Source organism: Patiria miniata, unplaced genomic scaffold (genome assembly GCF_015706575.1).
Source record: "Patiria miniata isolate m_02_andy unplaced genomic scaffold, ASM1570657v1 HiC_scaffold_2, whole genome shotgun sequence".
NCBI classification, from domain to species: Eukaryota; Metazoa; Echinodermata; class Asteroidea; order Valvatida; family Asterinidae; genus Patiria; species Patiria miniata.
Genome location: NW_024037058.1, coordinates 343,718 through 360,136, shown reverse-complemented (window position 1 = coordinate 360,136; position 16,419 = coordinate 343,718). Strand labels below are relative to the sequence as shown.

General features: G+C 42.2%; 1 protein-coding gene across 1 annotated transcript; it reads left to right on the top strand.

Moving 5' to 3' along the window:
- The first annotated feature begins 2,626 nt into the window (after positions 1 to 2,626).
- On the top strand, positions 2,627 to 15,811 carry LOC119726303. Its single transcript, XM_038197944.1, has 3 exons — positions 2,627 to 2,675; positions 13,421 to 13,504; positions 15,527 to 15,811. The coding sequence occupies exons 1-3, from the start codon at positions 2,639 to 2,641 to the stop codon at positions 15,796 to 15,798; spliced, it is 393 nt and encodes a 130-aa protein (XP_038053872.1). The 5' UTR covers positions 2,627 to 2,638; the 3' UTR covers positions 15,799 to 15,811.
- The last annotated feature ends 608 nt before the right edge of the window (positions 15,812 to 16,419 follow it).

The window sequence follows — 16,419 nt, the reverse complement described above, 5'->3', positions numbered from 1 at the left end:
CCCCCCCACACACACACACAGTCTTTTTTACTATACGCCTGAGGTCAACTATTGTGTTTTCCTTTGTCCCCTAATATAACACTTTCCCATAGACTAAGCACATAACCGTACGATCGAGGACCGGTTTTAACAATAGGCACCGTCGTCCGAGGGTCAAAGGCTCCTTTGTGCTCCTTTTGTTGTCTGTCCTCGAGCGTAATACAATACAAGAGCACACCCACACAAACACTTTTTTCGTCCCCGAATAAATTTGTAGGCCACAATTTGATTTTATACATTGTAGCTCAGGATATATGTAGCTGATTCAATGACTCTCAACTCGAAAATGATATGTAATAAATGATGATCTAGCTTTTGCTAAAAAAGGCAGAACGCTATTCAAACTGGGGGGGGGGGGGCAACACCAAAAAGGGGCACTTGCTCAGAAAAATCATGGGCACCCTCTGTCGGTACGGTGTGAAAGTGGAGGAAAAGAATATGGTCCCGTTCATTTCGCTATATTAATATGACGAGGAATAAAATAATCATGTTGTCCATCTTGCTCTTTGTCTTTCCTGGTCCTAGCTCCATATGTAGCTACAGGCCATATTGCGAGCGATAGGGGCACTGTTGCTTTTTAATGGCCATTTATGTGACCATTTTATTCGCGTGAAGAGCACTACTTATTTTAGGAGCAGTTTTTCATCTTGGGGGCACAATTAATTTAAGTTGCGAGCGGGGCACCATCTTTCGAGGCGCAATTTTCCATCTCGAGAAGTTGCACAAAAAGCGAGAGGGGTACTTGTGTGTTTGAGGTGCAGTTTTGCGTTTATACAAGAGAGGAGACAATTTTATTTGAAGCGCGGTCATATGCTTTCATACGTTTGCGTTTGAGGGGCAGTTTTGTTTTCATCTCGAGGCACATGATTAATAACCACGAGAGGGGCACTATTATTGGCCTGGAAAAATCCCCCCGGTTCCGCCGCCCCTACCCACGCTGTTAAGTTATAGGCTTTGCGCTACGCGCTCGCAATACTTTAAATCACATTATGTCCCCCCCCCCCCTTGGGCGCCACATTTCACGAGAGGAGACAATTTTAGACAACTCGGACCCACTACCAACTCGAACCGAAGACAAACTCAGACCCACTACCAACTCGGACCAACTACCAACTCGGACCCACTACCAACTCGGACCCAAGCACGACCAACTCGGACTCAACAATGACTTAATCATTAGTTTCAGAGATTATATTTAAAGGTCATCTTAAGTTACAGTGCTTATATATAGTGAACATATTCTGTACTAATATTGGTCAGAATGGGCTTTTAATTTTGTTGTTTGATCATACTACGTTGATTTTAATTATTTTTGGGTACTTGGAAATGGCACGTGTTGTTTATACTCCTGTCATTTAATAATAATATTTTTTACCCATTTAGGCAGTTAATTTCATTTAATTATATATTTAAATTCACTTACTTTGTTTTTTGGTAAAGCATATTACACATTTTTTTCAGTGAGGAAGTTATTAATTTGAAATAGACCTTTCATTTCATGTAATTGTTAGTTTTTTTAATTGTTTTTTTTTTACGAATCTGTTTAACTTTTAATATTTTTTTGATTAACTTTTTCCCCCGTGGAACATCATAGTCGAACATACAGGCAGCTACCTGTAAGGCCTTGAAGGATAATCTTCCCAGAGCTCCAACACTCCTTTTTGATGATTGACATTTCATCTTTTTGTAGGGTACTTAATAAGTTTATCTTTTTTTACATGCTGGCTTTTAATTTTGTGGGTTTTTTTTACGAATCTGTGTAACTTTTTATACTTTTTTGATTAACCTTTTTTGTTCAATATGGAACCTTCGTTTTTCTTGCAGTATACAATGGTGTTTATGTGGGTTTTGTTTTAAATACATGTACATGTACATAGAATAGACTTTGTTTTTATACCTTATTTATTTTATTTAATGACTTATAATATGTTTACTTATATTCATTGAATTAATAATGCCATGTTTGAAAGTGTTTATGTTTCAATGTCTTACTTTCCAATTTTATTTTTCCATGAAGATCTCTGTTCTGAATGTATGTGGTTTGAACTAAAAATGAAATAAATCGCTGTTAAATTGAGCAAGATGGCGTGAACGATGTCAAATATGAACATGAATAATTGGTTAAACTTTAATTTTAATTACTTTTGGTTAAAGCGCAATATGTTTCAATGGAAACAAATAATAAAAATGAATAATTAATTACACTTTTAAAGCGCATTTCAAAATAGCATTTCAATGCACTTTACAACGACAAACTGCTGCAATACAGATATTTTACCTGACAACTACAATGACAATTTATACATAACAGCATCACTGTATTAACAGATGATAAGTGGACAAACTTTATAATATTGTCGAATGATTGAAAACGCTGTCGAATTATTGTAAACGATGGGTCCGAGTTGGTCATGCATGGGTCCGAGTTGGTAGTGGGTCCGAGTTGGTTGTAGGTCCGAGTTGGTAGTGGGTCCGAGTTGGTAGTTGGTCCGAGTTGGTTGTCGAGTGGTTTGGGTCCGAGTTGGATCGAACCCCCCCCCCCCGGCCCCCTGACTCGGTGACGTCACGGCATAGTCAGGGAACCAGACTGCGTGCAACAATGGCGACTTCGGTAGCTTCAGCGCATTCGGCAGGAGGTTTGTCTTTTTATTAAATCGAAATAATTCATGATATTGGTGTATATTATTTGATTTTATTATATCAATGCATAGTAAAACCTCTTTCAAGTCTTATATCATGAAGGTTCTGTAAATAAGGCAAGAAAAAGGCCAGAAGAGAGACGATAGATGTGTGTCCATCGTCCCTAGGAAAGGATTATCGTACTAGTGCCACGTAGTCGTAGTCGTACCAACCTCGTCCCCAGGGTGTCGAGCAGTACGCGCCAACCACTACCTGCTCTCTCACCCTGGTAAGTGGTATTGGATCATTTGCATGTGCAAGATTTTTGAACACGTATGCAAATTAGGAGTAGTCTGGTGCCTGCCTGTGCGTTACATTTGCGTTTGTTTTTGAATGCGGTGTCTGGGGTAAAAACAGAATCAATTCGTCGCAGCGCGAGCATGGCGTGAGTTACGAAAACATGATTTTATTTTAATTAAACTGTTACGATCTTAACGAGACAACATGCAGTATCACATTTCATATTATTGTAGTAGCTGGAAAGCCACATATCAAGGGTCGACTCGTCGGCAGGCCTCGCCGTTGTTTTATTCAACAGATGACATGACAAATGACAAGCTTCAGATCTATCTCTTATCTAGCTTTATGATCCCGAAGAAGACAAGACTTCTTTCAGTAGAAGTAAAAACCCTGAAAAATTACAATACGTGAGGTGGCAATTAAGTTTCTAACAAAGTAATCGGTCTGATTTATAAATATTATTAAATAATAAATTATACAGATAAACCTACCCCAGTGCCTTTGGCTTCCGTTATTTAAGGATACACAAAACAGCACAGCTCACAGCTTGGAGAGAAAGCCCTCGAACTGGTCTACACGTCGCAGACTAGGTATGTCTGGCCAAAAGAAAAGTTATCGTCTTGCACTTCAATAATAGTACGCCAAAACAGCGTTATCTCCCTGCATCTGCAGCATGCACTGGCTTTTGTGCGCTGTGTCATATAGGCCCCAATGTATACATTTGCCACGCAATGTATACATTTGCATCCAAAAAGTATGGCGTGCCTAAGCACGGGGTGACAAAATACGTTTTGATGATTTTCAAATTATTATGAATCGCCACAATTTCCCTGCTTTAAAGATCAGTCGCCCTCGAACGATCCATAAGTCCAAAAAAAAAATCATTTTTTCTTTTTTTCCGGAGTGGTTTTGTACTAAATAAGTCAAAAAGGGTAACTACATATTACTCTTTATATATAATCCTCTTGCATGCATACACACATTTAAAGTATGACTAAAATATGTGAATCTCCTGCTTTTGGAATTCCTATTCCAAATTTTACCGAACACAAACTGGTTCCATTTCAGTAACTTTTAAACTACACGTGCAAACAAAGTGACTGAGTGCTTTTTCAAGACTCAATATAGTGTTTGTCTGATGATCTCTGCCTGTTTCTGAATGGCATGTTCATTCCAGTTTGTACGCGTATTATTCAGCAGTTGATCTAGCGGAACAACCGGATCTGGGCCGAACATTAGCGTAAAAGGCGGGTACCCCGTTACGCTGTGCGGAGTGGTGTTATAGATATGTACTAGATGGGGCAGAAAATCTGGGCAATTATGACGAATTTTACCATCAAGTGATCTGATAAGGCCACAAAGCGTGCGATTGAACCTTTCGGTTTGCCCGTTGCCTTGCGGGTGGTAAGCAGTGGTTCTCGTTTTCTTTATGCCATATAAATTGCACAGCTCTCTGATCAAATGGCTCTCGAAATTTTTGCCTTGATCTGAATGAATTTGGGCTGGAGTGCCATAATGTGAGGACCACTGATCCCGCAAGACACGAGCTACTGTAGGCGCTGTTTGATCCCTACATGGAATTGCTAGGGAGAATTTAGTGTAGGCATCAGTAAGTACGAGAACATTTTCAATCTTCCCCTTAACGACATCAAGTTTGACAAAATCGATAGCAAGGCGTTCAAGAGGTTGAAACGCCAGCAAATGCCGCATTGGCGAACGAATTGTTGGCGTTGGCACTTTCGTCAACGTACAACGAAAACACGTCTGAACGTGATTTCGGACACAATTCGTCATTCCCGGCCAATAACAGCGCTGCTGAAGAAACGCCAATGTTCTGTTTATGCCTTGGTGGCCCCAATGGTCGTGGGCTGCTTCCAAAACTAACTTACGGAGTTTTTGCGGAACAAGGAGTTGGAAAACAGTCCCTCTTGCAGGGTCAACAGTTTCCCTATACAACACGCCATTGTGTTCTGTTATTCGTGGCCATTCTTTTAACCAACCACGCACTTCGGAAGTGAGTTTAACATCATCCATATTTTGGCAAGGCTTGCATTTTTTTTATACCAACTGTCCCACACAACTCGTAAAGACTGATCTTCTTTCTGAAGGGAGGCAAGCTCCTCATGTGAGAACGAGGGGAGCACCGCAGGGGCAGAACCGGCGGTCTCCTGTGATGTGCCTTCTGTCTTTTGGGTATGCGTTTCGGACGCATTCTGAGCTGACACATCAATGGGTACTTGTGAACCCTCGCAGGTGAGTCCATAATTTTGTAGTTCAACGCAGGTTTGAGGCGACATGAAGATAGCGGCTTAGGGCGTCAGCACACTTATTTGTCTTCCCGGATCTATATTTTATCTCAAGATCGAAAGGTGCTAATTGGGCTATCCATCTCTGCTCAGTAGCACCAAGTTTTGCCGTTTGTAGGTGAGACAGAGGGTTATGGTCAGTCCACACGATTGTGTGGTGACCAAGCAGGTAGTCGCGAAATTTTTCTGACACTGCCCATTTCAAGGCGAGTAATTCCAGCTTGAAACTGGATAAATCGGCATAATTTCTCTCTGCTCCGCGTAGACTTCGACTCGCGTACGCGACTGAGTGAAGTTTCCCACTGTCATCAGCCTGACAGAGACACGCGCCTAAACCCTTAGCAGAAGCATCCGTCTCAAGTACAAAGTCGCGATCAAAGCACGGATATGCCAAGACAGGGGCCGTGCACAGTACGTCTTTCAAAACATTGAAAGCTACGTCGGCCTCTTCTGTCCAAACGAATGGGGCTGTGGCCTTCCCTGCTTTTGATTGTGCTTTACCGGTGAGCGCGTGTAATGGCTCTGCAATTTTGGCGAAGTCGCGCACGAAACGCATGTAGTACGAGGCTAACCCAAGGAAGGAACGCAGTTGATTTGCAGTTGTTGGGGTAGGCCAAGACCTCACTCGTTCGGTTTTATCAGGATATACTGACACTCCGTTAGAGTCTACGACATGACCCAAATGAACCACGGAATCTCTGAATAACTGACACTTTGACCCGTTTAGTTTGAAATCGTATTGTTTAAAACGACTGAAAACTTTGTCAAGTCTCTCAATGTGGCTGTCAAATGTGGCAGAGTAGACTAACAGGTCATCTAGATAGAGAATCAGCTCCGACAGGTTCAGATCTCCGAAAATGTGTTCCATTATTCTCTGAAACGTACTTGAGCTGTTGATGAGACCCTGGGGAAGACGTAAAAATTCATAGAGTCCCCAAGGTACCCTAAACGCGGTCTTATCAATATAATCTTCTTCCATGGCTACTTGGAAGTAGCCATGGGCCATATCTAAAGAAGAAAATACTTTAGCGCCACCAAGAGCCTCTAGGGTTTCGTCTATCCTCGGCAATGGAAATGAATCTTTGGCTGTCTTCGCGTTTAAGCAACTGAAGTCAATACATAATCTGAGTTGGCCACTTTTCTTACGCACAAGAACGATGGGACTCGCGTAAGGACTAGATGGTCGACGTATTATGCCCCTATCGAGAAGATCCTGAAGCAGGGTCTTCACTTCTCCAACCTTAGAAGGTAATATTCTCCGATAAGGGAGGTTCACTGGAGTATCATCGCTCAGCCGTATTTTGTGAGGGATGATGTCACAATAACCCAAATCAAAGGGCCCGGCTGAGAAAACATCGATATACTTTTTAATTAATTCCGCTGCCTTAATAGCGTCTTCTGGTGCTAAGTGTTTAAGGGTAAGACCAGGAGACATGACAAAATTGGTGCCGTCTGGAAAAACAAAGGTTTCCCTATTTTCCCTATCTGTCAGTGCATCCTCTTTTAACTCATGCTCATTGCAAGGCAAATTGCTATCTATGGAGTCATTCGGTTCGTTTTCTTCGCGAACACTGGCTACAACACGGTGCACTGACACGTGAAGCCCATCCCCATCCTGCTCAAGGAAAATCTGCTCCTCAGTATTAATTGCAGATAAAACTGCTACCTGAGTGAGCGCCGGGATAATCAAGGGCTCTGCACTAGCATTTGCTATATACACGTTAATATTTGCACCGTCAATTTGTCCGTCACCGTCAAGCACCTGACATATGGCCAATGAACCATCTTCGTTACCCGACTTTACTTCTCGGAAACTACCATTGTTAGACAAGCAAAGGGGAATGCTGCTCACTATAAAAAACTCCTTGATATGCAACGAATTTAAGTCGTGGTCGTCTGAAATACACTTGACACTAGCCACGGTTTGCGGGGGCACAACAACACGTTCACACGTGTACACGTCTGCTGACGTGTACTCTGCGGTATGCAGGTCATCAACCAATACTGCGGTTTGCAACCAACGGAGTGCTAGATCCCAGTCTGGATCTAGCTGAACAGACCCAATTCTCTTCGAATTGGCTGCAATTCGCCTCAAAATGTTACAGCCAAGTATAACGGGGCAATAGTTTTTCTTGGAGACGTTAGCGGATGCTGCCGTCTCTCTAGAAACTAAGAAAGAAGCCTTAAAACTTTGGCCCAAAACTTCTAATGAGGTCTCTATGTAACCTTCTACTGGGATTTCGAGATCATTGGCGCCCATCAGTTTGATGAGCTTGCCCACGGGCTGTAATTTCCCCAAGGTGTTTGCTACATGTTTTTGATAAAACTGGCTTGACAGTAAAGAGACCTCAGCGCCTGTGTCAAGCAAACACTTTGTGGTGACCCCATTCACGATAACAGTTGCAGTAGGGCATTTACCGAGGAGCCTTTTACGAATCTCTGAAGCGGAAAGATTGACACTCCCGGCCAGTGGCTCATCCCTTTCAATAACAGAATTAGAAACAACTGAAATATCGGGTACACAGTCCGTGGGTAAAAATACGGTATGAGCCTCCGTTACACTGCCGTCTGCGACGGAGGATCCACGTTTCCCGAGGTATGGCCTTCTGCGTTCTTGCCAGCATGTTCTACAGGCTTTGTATTTTCGATTCGCTTTCGCTTGTAGCAATTTTCAGCAGTATGCCCCGGCCTGTTGCAGAATGAGCATTTGACCATAGGCTTTTTAGGCCGCTGTGAAGTTAGCAAGTGCTTCACACCATCACAAATGACTTTTATGTCTGCATTCATCGAGGTCTGCTGCGCTACTAATTGCTGTACAGAAGTAACAAACTGTTTTTGGTTCTCTAGAACTTCAGAAAGCGCTTTGCTGTCGGGTACTGCGGCGGCCCTATAAGCAGTTGCAGTTGCAACATCAGAGTCATCAGGCGCCGATTTATTGGGGTGTGACTGTTCCGTGGTAGGAAATAATTCCAACGCAAACTCACGCAGCTCACAAAACAAGATATCGGCCCGGCTATGACAGAGTTTTCGCAATTCTCGCTTGACTGAGATATCCTCCACACCTTTCATGAATTGTTCTTTCAAGGTGCTTTCTCGAAGCTGAGCAAGTGCATTTTTCTCTTGCGCATTTACTGCAGCGGCTTCGATCCGATCATGCAACCGAATTAGTACACGACTGTAATCTGTAAGGCTTTCACCTTGCAACTGCATTCGGCCGTACAGGGTTCTTGTCAAGGATTGAACGGACTCTGGAGAATCGAACCGTGTTTTTTTTCAGCAGCGCGGTAAGCTTATTGAAATCATCCCTTTGTTCGTTAGGGGTACATAGCACTTCTTCCTTGGCAATCCCGCCCAAGTAATCTAAGGCAGTACTCAATTTTCCCCATCTCCAAGTCCAACTTGCCTACAATATGTCCCGATATCGGCCAACCACTCATGTATGGTCTGATCCCCAGCTCTAGTGGGAGGCCCACAAAATTTCACCAGTCGTACTGTGCTGACTCGCTGGTACTTTAAATTCTGAAATGCCCCTGCAAAGTGTCTGCGAGAGCTTGGTTCGATTGCAATATGGCATCAGCCACATCTGCAGGTAAGGCCATGGTGCAAATATCAAATTGTCAGGACAATACGGTAAGTAAGTGAGGAGATTCAAGTCACACAGAACAGTACAATAATTTAAAAAGACTAACACATGTGTGGCATCTTCATTGTGTACAAAAACATGTACAATTGCCAGTCAATCACTACAGTGTATCATTAATTTTCCATAAATACCGACGTGAATCGTGTAAATAAAATATCAATGGGACCAAAAAACACAAATTACACGACATAATATTCTACATGTAGCTCCAAACCATGTGCCAACTTGCACGACGGGCTGAAATTGAAACTTGAACAAAGCTTAAAGCTTCTTCAAATAATCGCAAGTTTGTTTAAACTCTTAAAACAAATTTTATAATAAACAAATTTTTGATACAGCCCTATAATGATAAGTTCGAACTAAATTTGACACTAGGGGTCTTGTCTGGAAGTGGAAAACGGCATGTCATCCCATCCTCGTCGCCATTCTGTAGTAGCTGGAAAGCCACATATCAAGGGTCGCCTCGTCGGCAGGCCTCGCCGTTGTTTTATTCAACAGATGACATGACAAATGACAAGCTTCAGATCTATCTGTTATCTAGCTTTATTATCCCGAAGAAGACAAGACTTCTTTCAGTAGAATTAAAAACCCTGAAAAATACAATAAGTGAGGTGGCAATTAAGTTTCTAACAAAGTAATCGGTCTGATTTATAAATATTATTAAATAATAAATTATACAGATAAACCTACCCCAGTGCCTTTGGCTTCCGTTATTTAAGGATACACAAAACAGCACAGCTCACAGCTTGGAGAGAAAGCCCTCGAACTGGTCTACACGTCGCAGACTAGGTATGTCTGGCTATGCCAGGCTCAGCCAAAAGAAAAGTTATCGTCTTGCACTTCAATAATAGTACGCCAAAACAGCGTTATCTCCCTGCATCTGCAGCATGCACTGGCTTTTGTGCGCTGTGTCATATAGGCCCCAATGTATACATTTGCCACGCAATGTATACATTTGCATCCAAAACGTATGGCGTGCCTAAGCACGGGGTGACAAAATACGTTTTGATGATTTTCAAATTATTATGAATCGCCACATTAATATTAACAAACTGGAAAGGAAATGAATATTTTCGAGAAGGCGTGGACGAATGATCGCGAAAACACGTCCTGCACGTTGTGAATAACAACACCAAGTACACGATATAAATCCATTTCTAGCCAATTGCGGTATCGAATCAGGATGCAGGAAGGAAGTTTCCTATACAGGGTTTACTATTGAAACAACGTTTAAAATAAAGTAAGCACTGGGGACGAGGTTGAGTCGGTATTAAACCGATCACTTCTGCACCTTGCCAACTCGGCACCTTGCCGGCACAACAATACAGGGCCACTCCATTCAGGGGTCAGACAAGTCGACCGTTGAGACAACTCGACCGTTGAGACAACTCGACCGTATGTGCGATAAATGGAAAGACAAGTCGACCGTTGTGACAAGTCGCCTTGCATGTTTTGGGGCCTAGTTTTGGGGATAGTACCGGGGATTTTGACGGCGGCTGATCGCCGTTTGGGAGTGATGACACAAAAGTTTGGGTTTTTTTTGGTAGCATATAACAGAGCTGATATAGCGCAGCATGTTGTCCGTGCACATCGTTCGTTTTTTTCCAGGCCTGTGCGCGCAACCCCGGTCAACGTGGCCGTACTGTACTGTGCATGGTGGCATCGTTTTTGCCGGGCCTGTGCGCCCATTTGCCGGTCAACTTGTCCGTAGGCCTACCATGCACGGTGAGTCGGTGACATCGTTTTAGCAAGCCCTGTGCGCCCACTTATCTCATCCCCAGTCGGTCAACGTGGCCGTACCGTGCACGGTGACATCGTTTGTGCTGGGCCTGTGCGCCCACTTGCCGTACCTGCGTGCTGGGCCGGGCCCGGTCCTCGCGGGCAGGGCGCGCCGGCCCGACGCGACGGCCACCGGATTGGAGCGCCCTCTGTGCATCGAGTATATGCCCGTGCCGCACCCGGGATTGGTTCTGCCATGCAACTTGTCCCGCTCCACGTGTATACATTTCCATTAAGTCAAGCTGTCTCAACGGTCGACTTGTCCCGAGTCGAGTTGTAACAACATTTGCTATTGTGTCTGTGGGCAAAATGCTTCGCGTATTACGCGAACGCTCACCACGGGCTAGCCCCATAGGCCTAAATGTGGCCAATTTACCTCCGTAAACAAAAGCCACACTTCCACATGTACAAAAACCTGTCGAACTTTGTCAAATTTTGATTTTACATTTAGGCTTAGTTTGTAGGGTTTTTTTGCTTTAGAAGATACTCACGGACACCCTCTTTATAAGCTAATCTAAAAGTGCTGCCTTTTTCAGATGTCTAATTTTTGTGAAATTTGATGTTGAAATTTTTGATACGCAAACGTGTGCAAATGAATCTGGAAATTATGGGGGCAAGATTAAAATATGCGAAGTTCACTAATTTTCCTCTGTATGACTAACAAGCCCCCAGATAGCAATTTCATGTCATCAAAGTCAATTTGAGCAGTGAGAAAATACAAGCATTTTCTTAGAAAACACTTACAATTTTTCAGTCCACTCTCATAGGGTTTGTACACAGAGTGTTGAGTGAACTTCGTATATGGAAATCTTTCCATTATGGGAATCTTTCCATATCGAGAATCAAAAGTATTTCCTTCGTTATCTTCGAAAGTTAAAAGTGCCAGTAGTGCTTGACGAGAATGTCGCACTTTGCCGCTGACCGATAAAGCGCAGCGTGTTTTCGCGTGGGGCAGACCAGGCTATTGTACGCACAATCACTGGTCAACATGACCATCTGTTAAATCACTTGTGCCGCCGCAGTGTAGCCTGGGTGTGATTGCTAAAGCAGTTTTTTTTCTTCAGATTAGCTCATGTTTGTTGTAATTTGAAATGCACTTTCAAAGAAAATGTGACTTTCCTACCTCTTTTTGCCGTCAGAGACGTGAGACCTGCACGTTGTAGTTCTCCCAGTACGCATGAAAGCCTGACACAATGAAAGCCTGATGCTGATTGGCTGATAGAAAAACCTAGAAAAAGTTTTTGTTATCATCCAATCAGCATCGAGCTTTTAATTCGGGCGATTCACAATGCAGTGCGCCACCAAGAGTTTGCCATGGAGAAATAATTTTTCCTAGTGCATTGTGGGAGATGGTCGACAAATGCGCAATGCGGGACATTTGAAATTGTTAGTTTTTTCCGGCCAGAAAGTTCATAAGCATATGATTCAAGTATCTGTTTGCCTTTTTCTTTTTTTTTTATCAATGTGGAGTTTTTTGTAAGGCGGCAGAATGCTTTGCCCCAATCTTTAACAAATTAGCTCAAGTTTCTACTGACACTCGTTCAAATGGGCCATGCTTTGTCGACCATAAACTTGAAAAACGAACTCTCCGTGGCAAACTCTTGGTGGTGCACTGCATTGTGAATCGCCCGAATTGCGTTTAGCTGTTATTGCATCTAGCTTTCAAAGTTGCCATCTTGAGCCTGTTTTCTGGTTGTTGTCGTTGTCTTTTCCCCCATAATTTCCCTCAAAAATCAAAGTCCTGCCCTCTTCACACGAAATTAAACCTGTCAATATTCAAGAAGGTGTCATTACCAGCTGTTCATATGTGTCAAGAAATATCAAAATGTCACTTTTGAGTGTCATTTAGTTAGCTGTATATAGGAACGAAGTCCTAAAGATACGATTACTCCAGCCCACCTATCAGCCATCAGAAAGCGATAACATGTCCTAAAAAGTCAAATTTAGCAGGGAAAATATTGAAGCATTTGATTTACTGAGTAAACCTTAGAATTGTTTTCAGACCAGTATCATACTAGTAGGGTTTGTGCACAGGGTGTCAAGTGATGTCCAGGTATGGAACTCTTTTCCCTACTCCTTTCTCTAAATTTTGCTTTATGTGTGAATCTTTAGGGTTTAAGTAAGTAACAGGACTAACAAGTTGGCTTGAAATTTCCAGCTTACTAGGCTCATCCTCCCTAGTCCGAAAATTTGAAACTCCCAATAGTGGTGTATGAGAGCCCCAAACTTAAGGTATTCAAAACATGCAATTCAAGAAAATAGATTGTGAAAAATATTGAAGAAAAGTCTCCTTTAAAAATTGACTTGAGTCTTCCAACTGGGTTGGTGAAATACTGAGGACCTTTTTTTGGCCACATCAAAAACTTTGGAGAATTTTGCTGGCTTAAGAGTGAGTGAGTAAAATTGAGCACTCACGGTCGAACACTGGAGCCTCCCCATGTCATGAATCTAAAATGGTTCACAGTGGATTTAAAAAGAATATTTGATAATTGTCAGCAGAAGCTAGAATTAGGAACAGGGATATTTCAAACTTGCAGAAATTTCATTTCCATGGAATTTGGGAAACAATTTTGCTCAAGCAAGGTGCTGCTTGTAAACAATCCAAGTGCACTACATTATTAGGTGGTGTCAACAGTTCCTAGGCATGGGCGTGTAGACATCCAAGACATCCCCCATGATGTCATTGTGAACTACTAAACTAACAAAAAACTTCTGTCTTTTTTGTTTAAACTAGAGGGCCTAGATGCCGAAAAAAAAAACAGATTCCAAGTGGAGCTTGAGTTCGTCCAGTGTCTTGCTAATCCACATTATTTGAATTGTAAGTATTCCAGACCATAACATTCAGACTGTTTGACTTTTGATCAACTTGACTGGCAACTTCTTGTCAGGCACAAGTCATAATATGTATCACTACACCTCATAAATGTTCATGATCAAATTGGACCACATCATTGGCCGATTGTGCTGCGCATCCGGGAAGTAAAAATGACACCGCCCAGGTGACATCAGTAGTGAAGCCCGTCTAACCAGGATATTTTCCCCATTTTTGACGGACTCTCGACCAATCAGAAGTCCGGATTTGGCCCCACGTGACCCTCATTAGCATAAAATGAGCAACGGGAATCTACCATTCACCACGGGGGAGTGTGACGGGCGGAGGGGCTTGCGTAAATTTAAATAATAAAGGCGCGTACCATTATTACGGTATCGAATATTATACGTATCACAGCAGTGAAAACAATACGATGTACATAGGGACAAATACATAACATAAACTTACGTATAGTACAGTAAAAAGCCCTATATACATCTGAATTGAAGGGATTTTTCAAGCCGCATATCATACTCGTGCCTGTTTCCACTCTATCATAATAGCCTTTGTACTCGAATGGGGGAATCCAGTGACGTCATAGTGCTGACTCATCGAATGATGACAAACAACCGGACAAGTCCGGTCATGTGCATTGTCCGCGGTGTTTTTAAAATCTCCCCGTATGGAATCGTTGTTTGTGGCCGCATTGCTAAGAGAACGTTAGATACAATCACATGTATATGCCTCGCTGTGCGTCGATGCTGAGCTTGAGATTTAGCGGTACCGAGGAACAATTTTGAGCAGAGTATTGAATTATGAAGAATCTGACCACTGAGTTGACGACTCAGTCATGGGAAGCTGATAAAAGGATTATCGTCACCGTTATATAATCGCTTCAAAACAACCTTCATTGTGAACATATCCAAGCCATGAATGGATTCGGGGGCCATCGCATAATTATGATGTCATTGCACTTATTTGCTGGTCAGTTTAGTGCACGTGGAGCGTTGTACTGTTGATGAGGGATGACGTATGGGGCCAGGTAGTCAACAAATAAAGCAAATAATAAGGAATGGGTATTAAGATAAATAAAAGGAAAACATTTCACACATGATTTTCAAAGGCAGTTTATTCATTCTTATTCAGGCATGCCTCTGTAGTTTATATCTCCGTCCGAACTTTTGTCACACATGTGACAAGCATAAGGTTTGAACTGCAGAAATAACATTCATGTTGCTTTTTGAAGGTTAAGCTCCGATTGGTAAGAAACGGATAAAAACGTTTTAAATAAATAACTACTTTAAGTCACTGCTCAAATCGTGCTCAATTCATTGCTCATTACTCGTGAGTAACTGCTTTTCTGCTCACTCCTTCTCATTTCCATTGCGCATCTTCTCAATCCATTGCTCATTTACTCGTGAGTCACTGCTCATCTACTCATGAGCACTGCTCATCTACTCAGTTTCATTGCTCATTTACTCGTGAGTCATTGCTCCACCATACTCATGGAGTAAAATGAGCAGCGAAATTTTTACTTTGAATTTTTACTTTACTTTTTGTTCTCACGACAAAAAGTAGTAGCGCGCAGTTTCCGACCCGACGCAATCGCGATGTGCCGACGACCGGCACGCGACCGGGGAAACACGGGACACTCTGCACCTGTCATGACTGTGTCGGCCAATGCTTTAAGTTTCTGTGCCCCTCAAAAGCTCCCTTTTATGACTCTTTTCTTATCGGACAAATATGTGGCTTTTTTTATAATGGTTTAATTGTTACTTCTGTCAGCGAACGATGTGTGACTTTTACAGACAATTTCATGATTGTTTATTTATATTCTGTTCACGAAAATGTGAAAAAAATAAACATGTACATATTTGTCCTAGTCAGCTAGTACTGTAGTAGGCTTAGTTAGATAGCCTACTTCATTGTTTTACTCATGAAAATAATTGCGAAGTCTTATGTGGTTTATTTTTTCTCCGTCATCAAACAATAAATATCTCTATCTTACGTTTCCCCTTCTCTTGATAGATGTCATCAAAGAGCATGTAAACACACTCAGATTCCACTCATGCACGGATAAGAAACACTTCCCTCTCTGGACTCAACTGACCCAACGGCATGATTTCAAAGTAAAATCATCGACTACAGTCTGCAGCAACCACTTTAAATACGGCCAGCCATATCCTGATGAACTTCACCCATCTTTATTTTTGAGAGGATACGACCTTCCTGAGACACTGAAAAGAGCACCGGTGAAGAGTCGAGCATTGGATCTCACTACACCACTGCCGGCCATCTGAGAAAATCAAAACCTTACTGTACCTTTTCTTAAGTTTTTAGCTGTTTCGGTGTACACACCGAAACAGCTCTTGTTTTCGTTAAGATTTTTGGCTTTTTCGCAAATTTGCGAAAAAGCCTTTGTTTTGTTCTCATTTTTTTTTTTTTTTTGGCTTTTCCGCAAAGTTGCGGAAAAGCCTTTCTTCTTGTTCCACTTCAAATGCCATTGACTTTGTGCATGTTTTTCCTCAGTGCCACTTTTGGCATTAATTTTTGCCATATATCATTCAAACTTAGCATAAGCATAGTCCCTATAGCAAAGATGTGTCCCGAAGATTGACGTCATGGTGACGTCATCGACTAATTTATTGTAGATTTTTGAATATTTAATTTTGACCATAGACTTTGTACACAGAAATTAAAAGGAAATTGTCGATTTTCAAAGGGCATTTTCGACTCTTTGCCAGTAATTCATTTACACCAATCTTTGTCCAAGGAAAGACCCTAACTCAAACAACATTGTGTAATGATGACGTCATCATATGTTTTATTAATGGGCAATTAAATTGTGACACTTTTAATATTTAAAATACATAAGAAATCAACCGTATGCGTCCGCAGCATTCTGTTGCCGGCAGGTGGTA

Excerpts from the sequence above, each read along its gene's own strand:
- LOC119726303 (XM_038197944.1), top strand. The coding sequence starts at position 2,639 with ATGGCGACTTCGGTAGCTTCAGCGCATTCGGCAGGAG. Across the intron at positions 2,676-13,420 it reads TTCAGCGCATTCGGCAGGAG|AGGGCCTAGATGCCGAAAAA; the intron begins GTTTGTCTTTTT and ends TGTTTAAACTAG. Across the intron at positions 13,505-15,526 it reads TAATCCACATTATTTGAATT|ATGTCATCAAAGAGCATGTA; the intron begins GTAAGTATTCCA and ends TTCTCTTGATAG.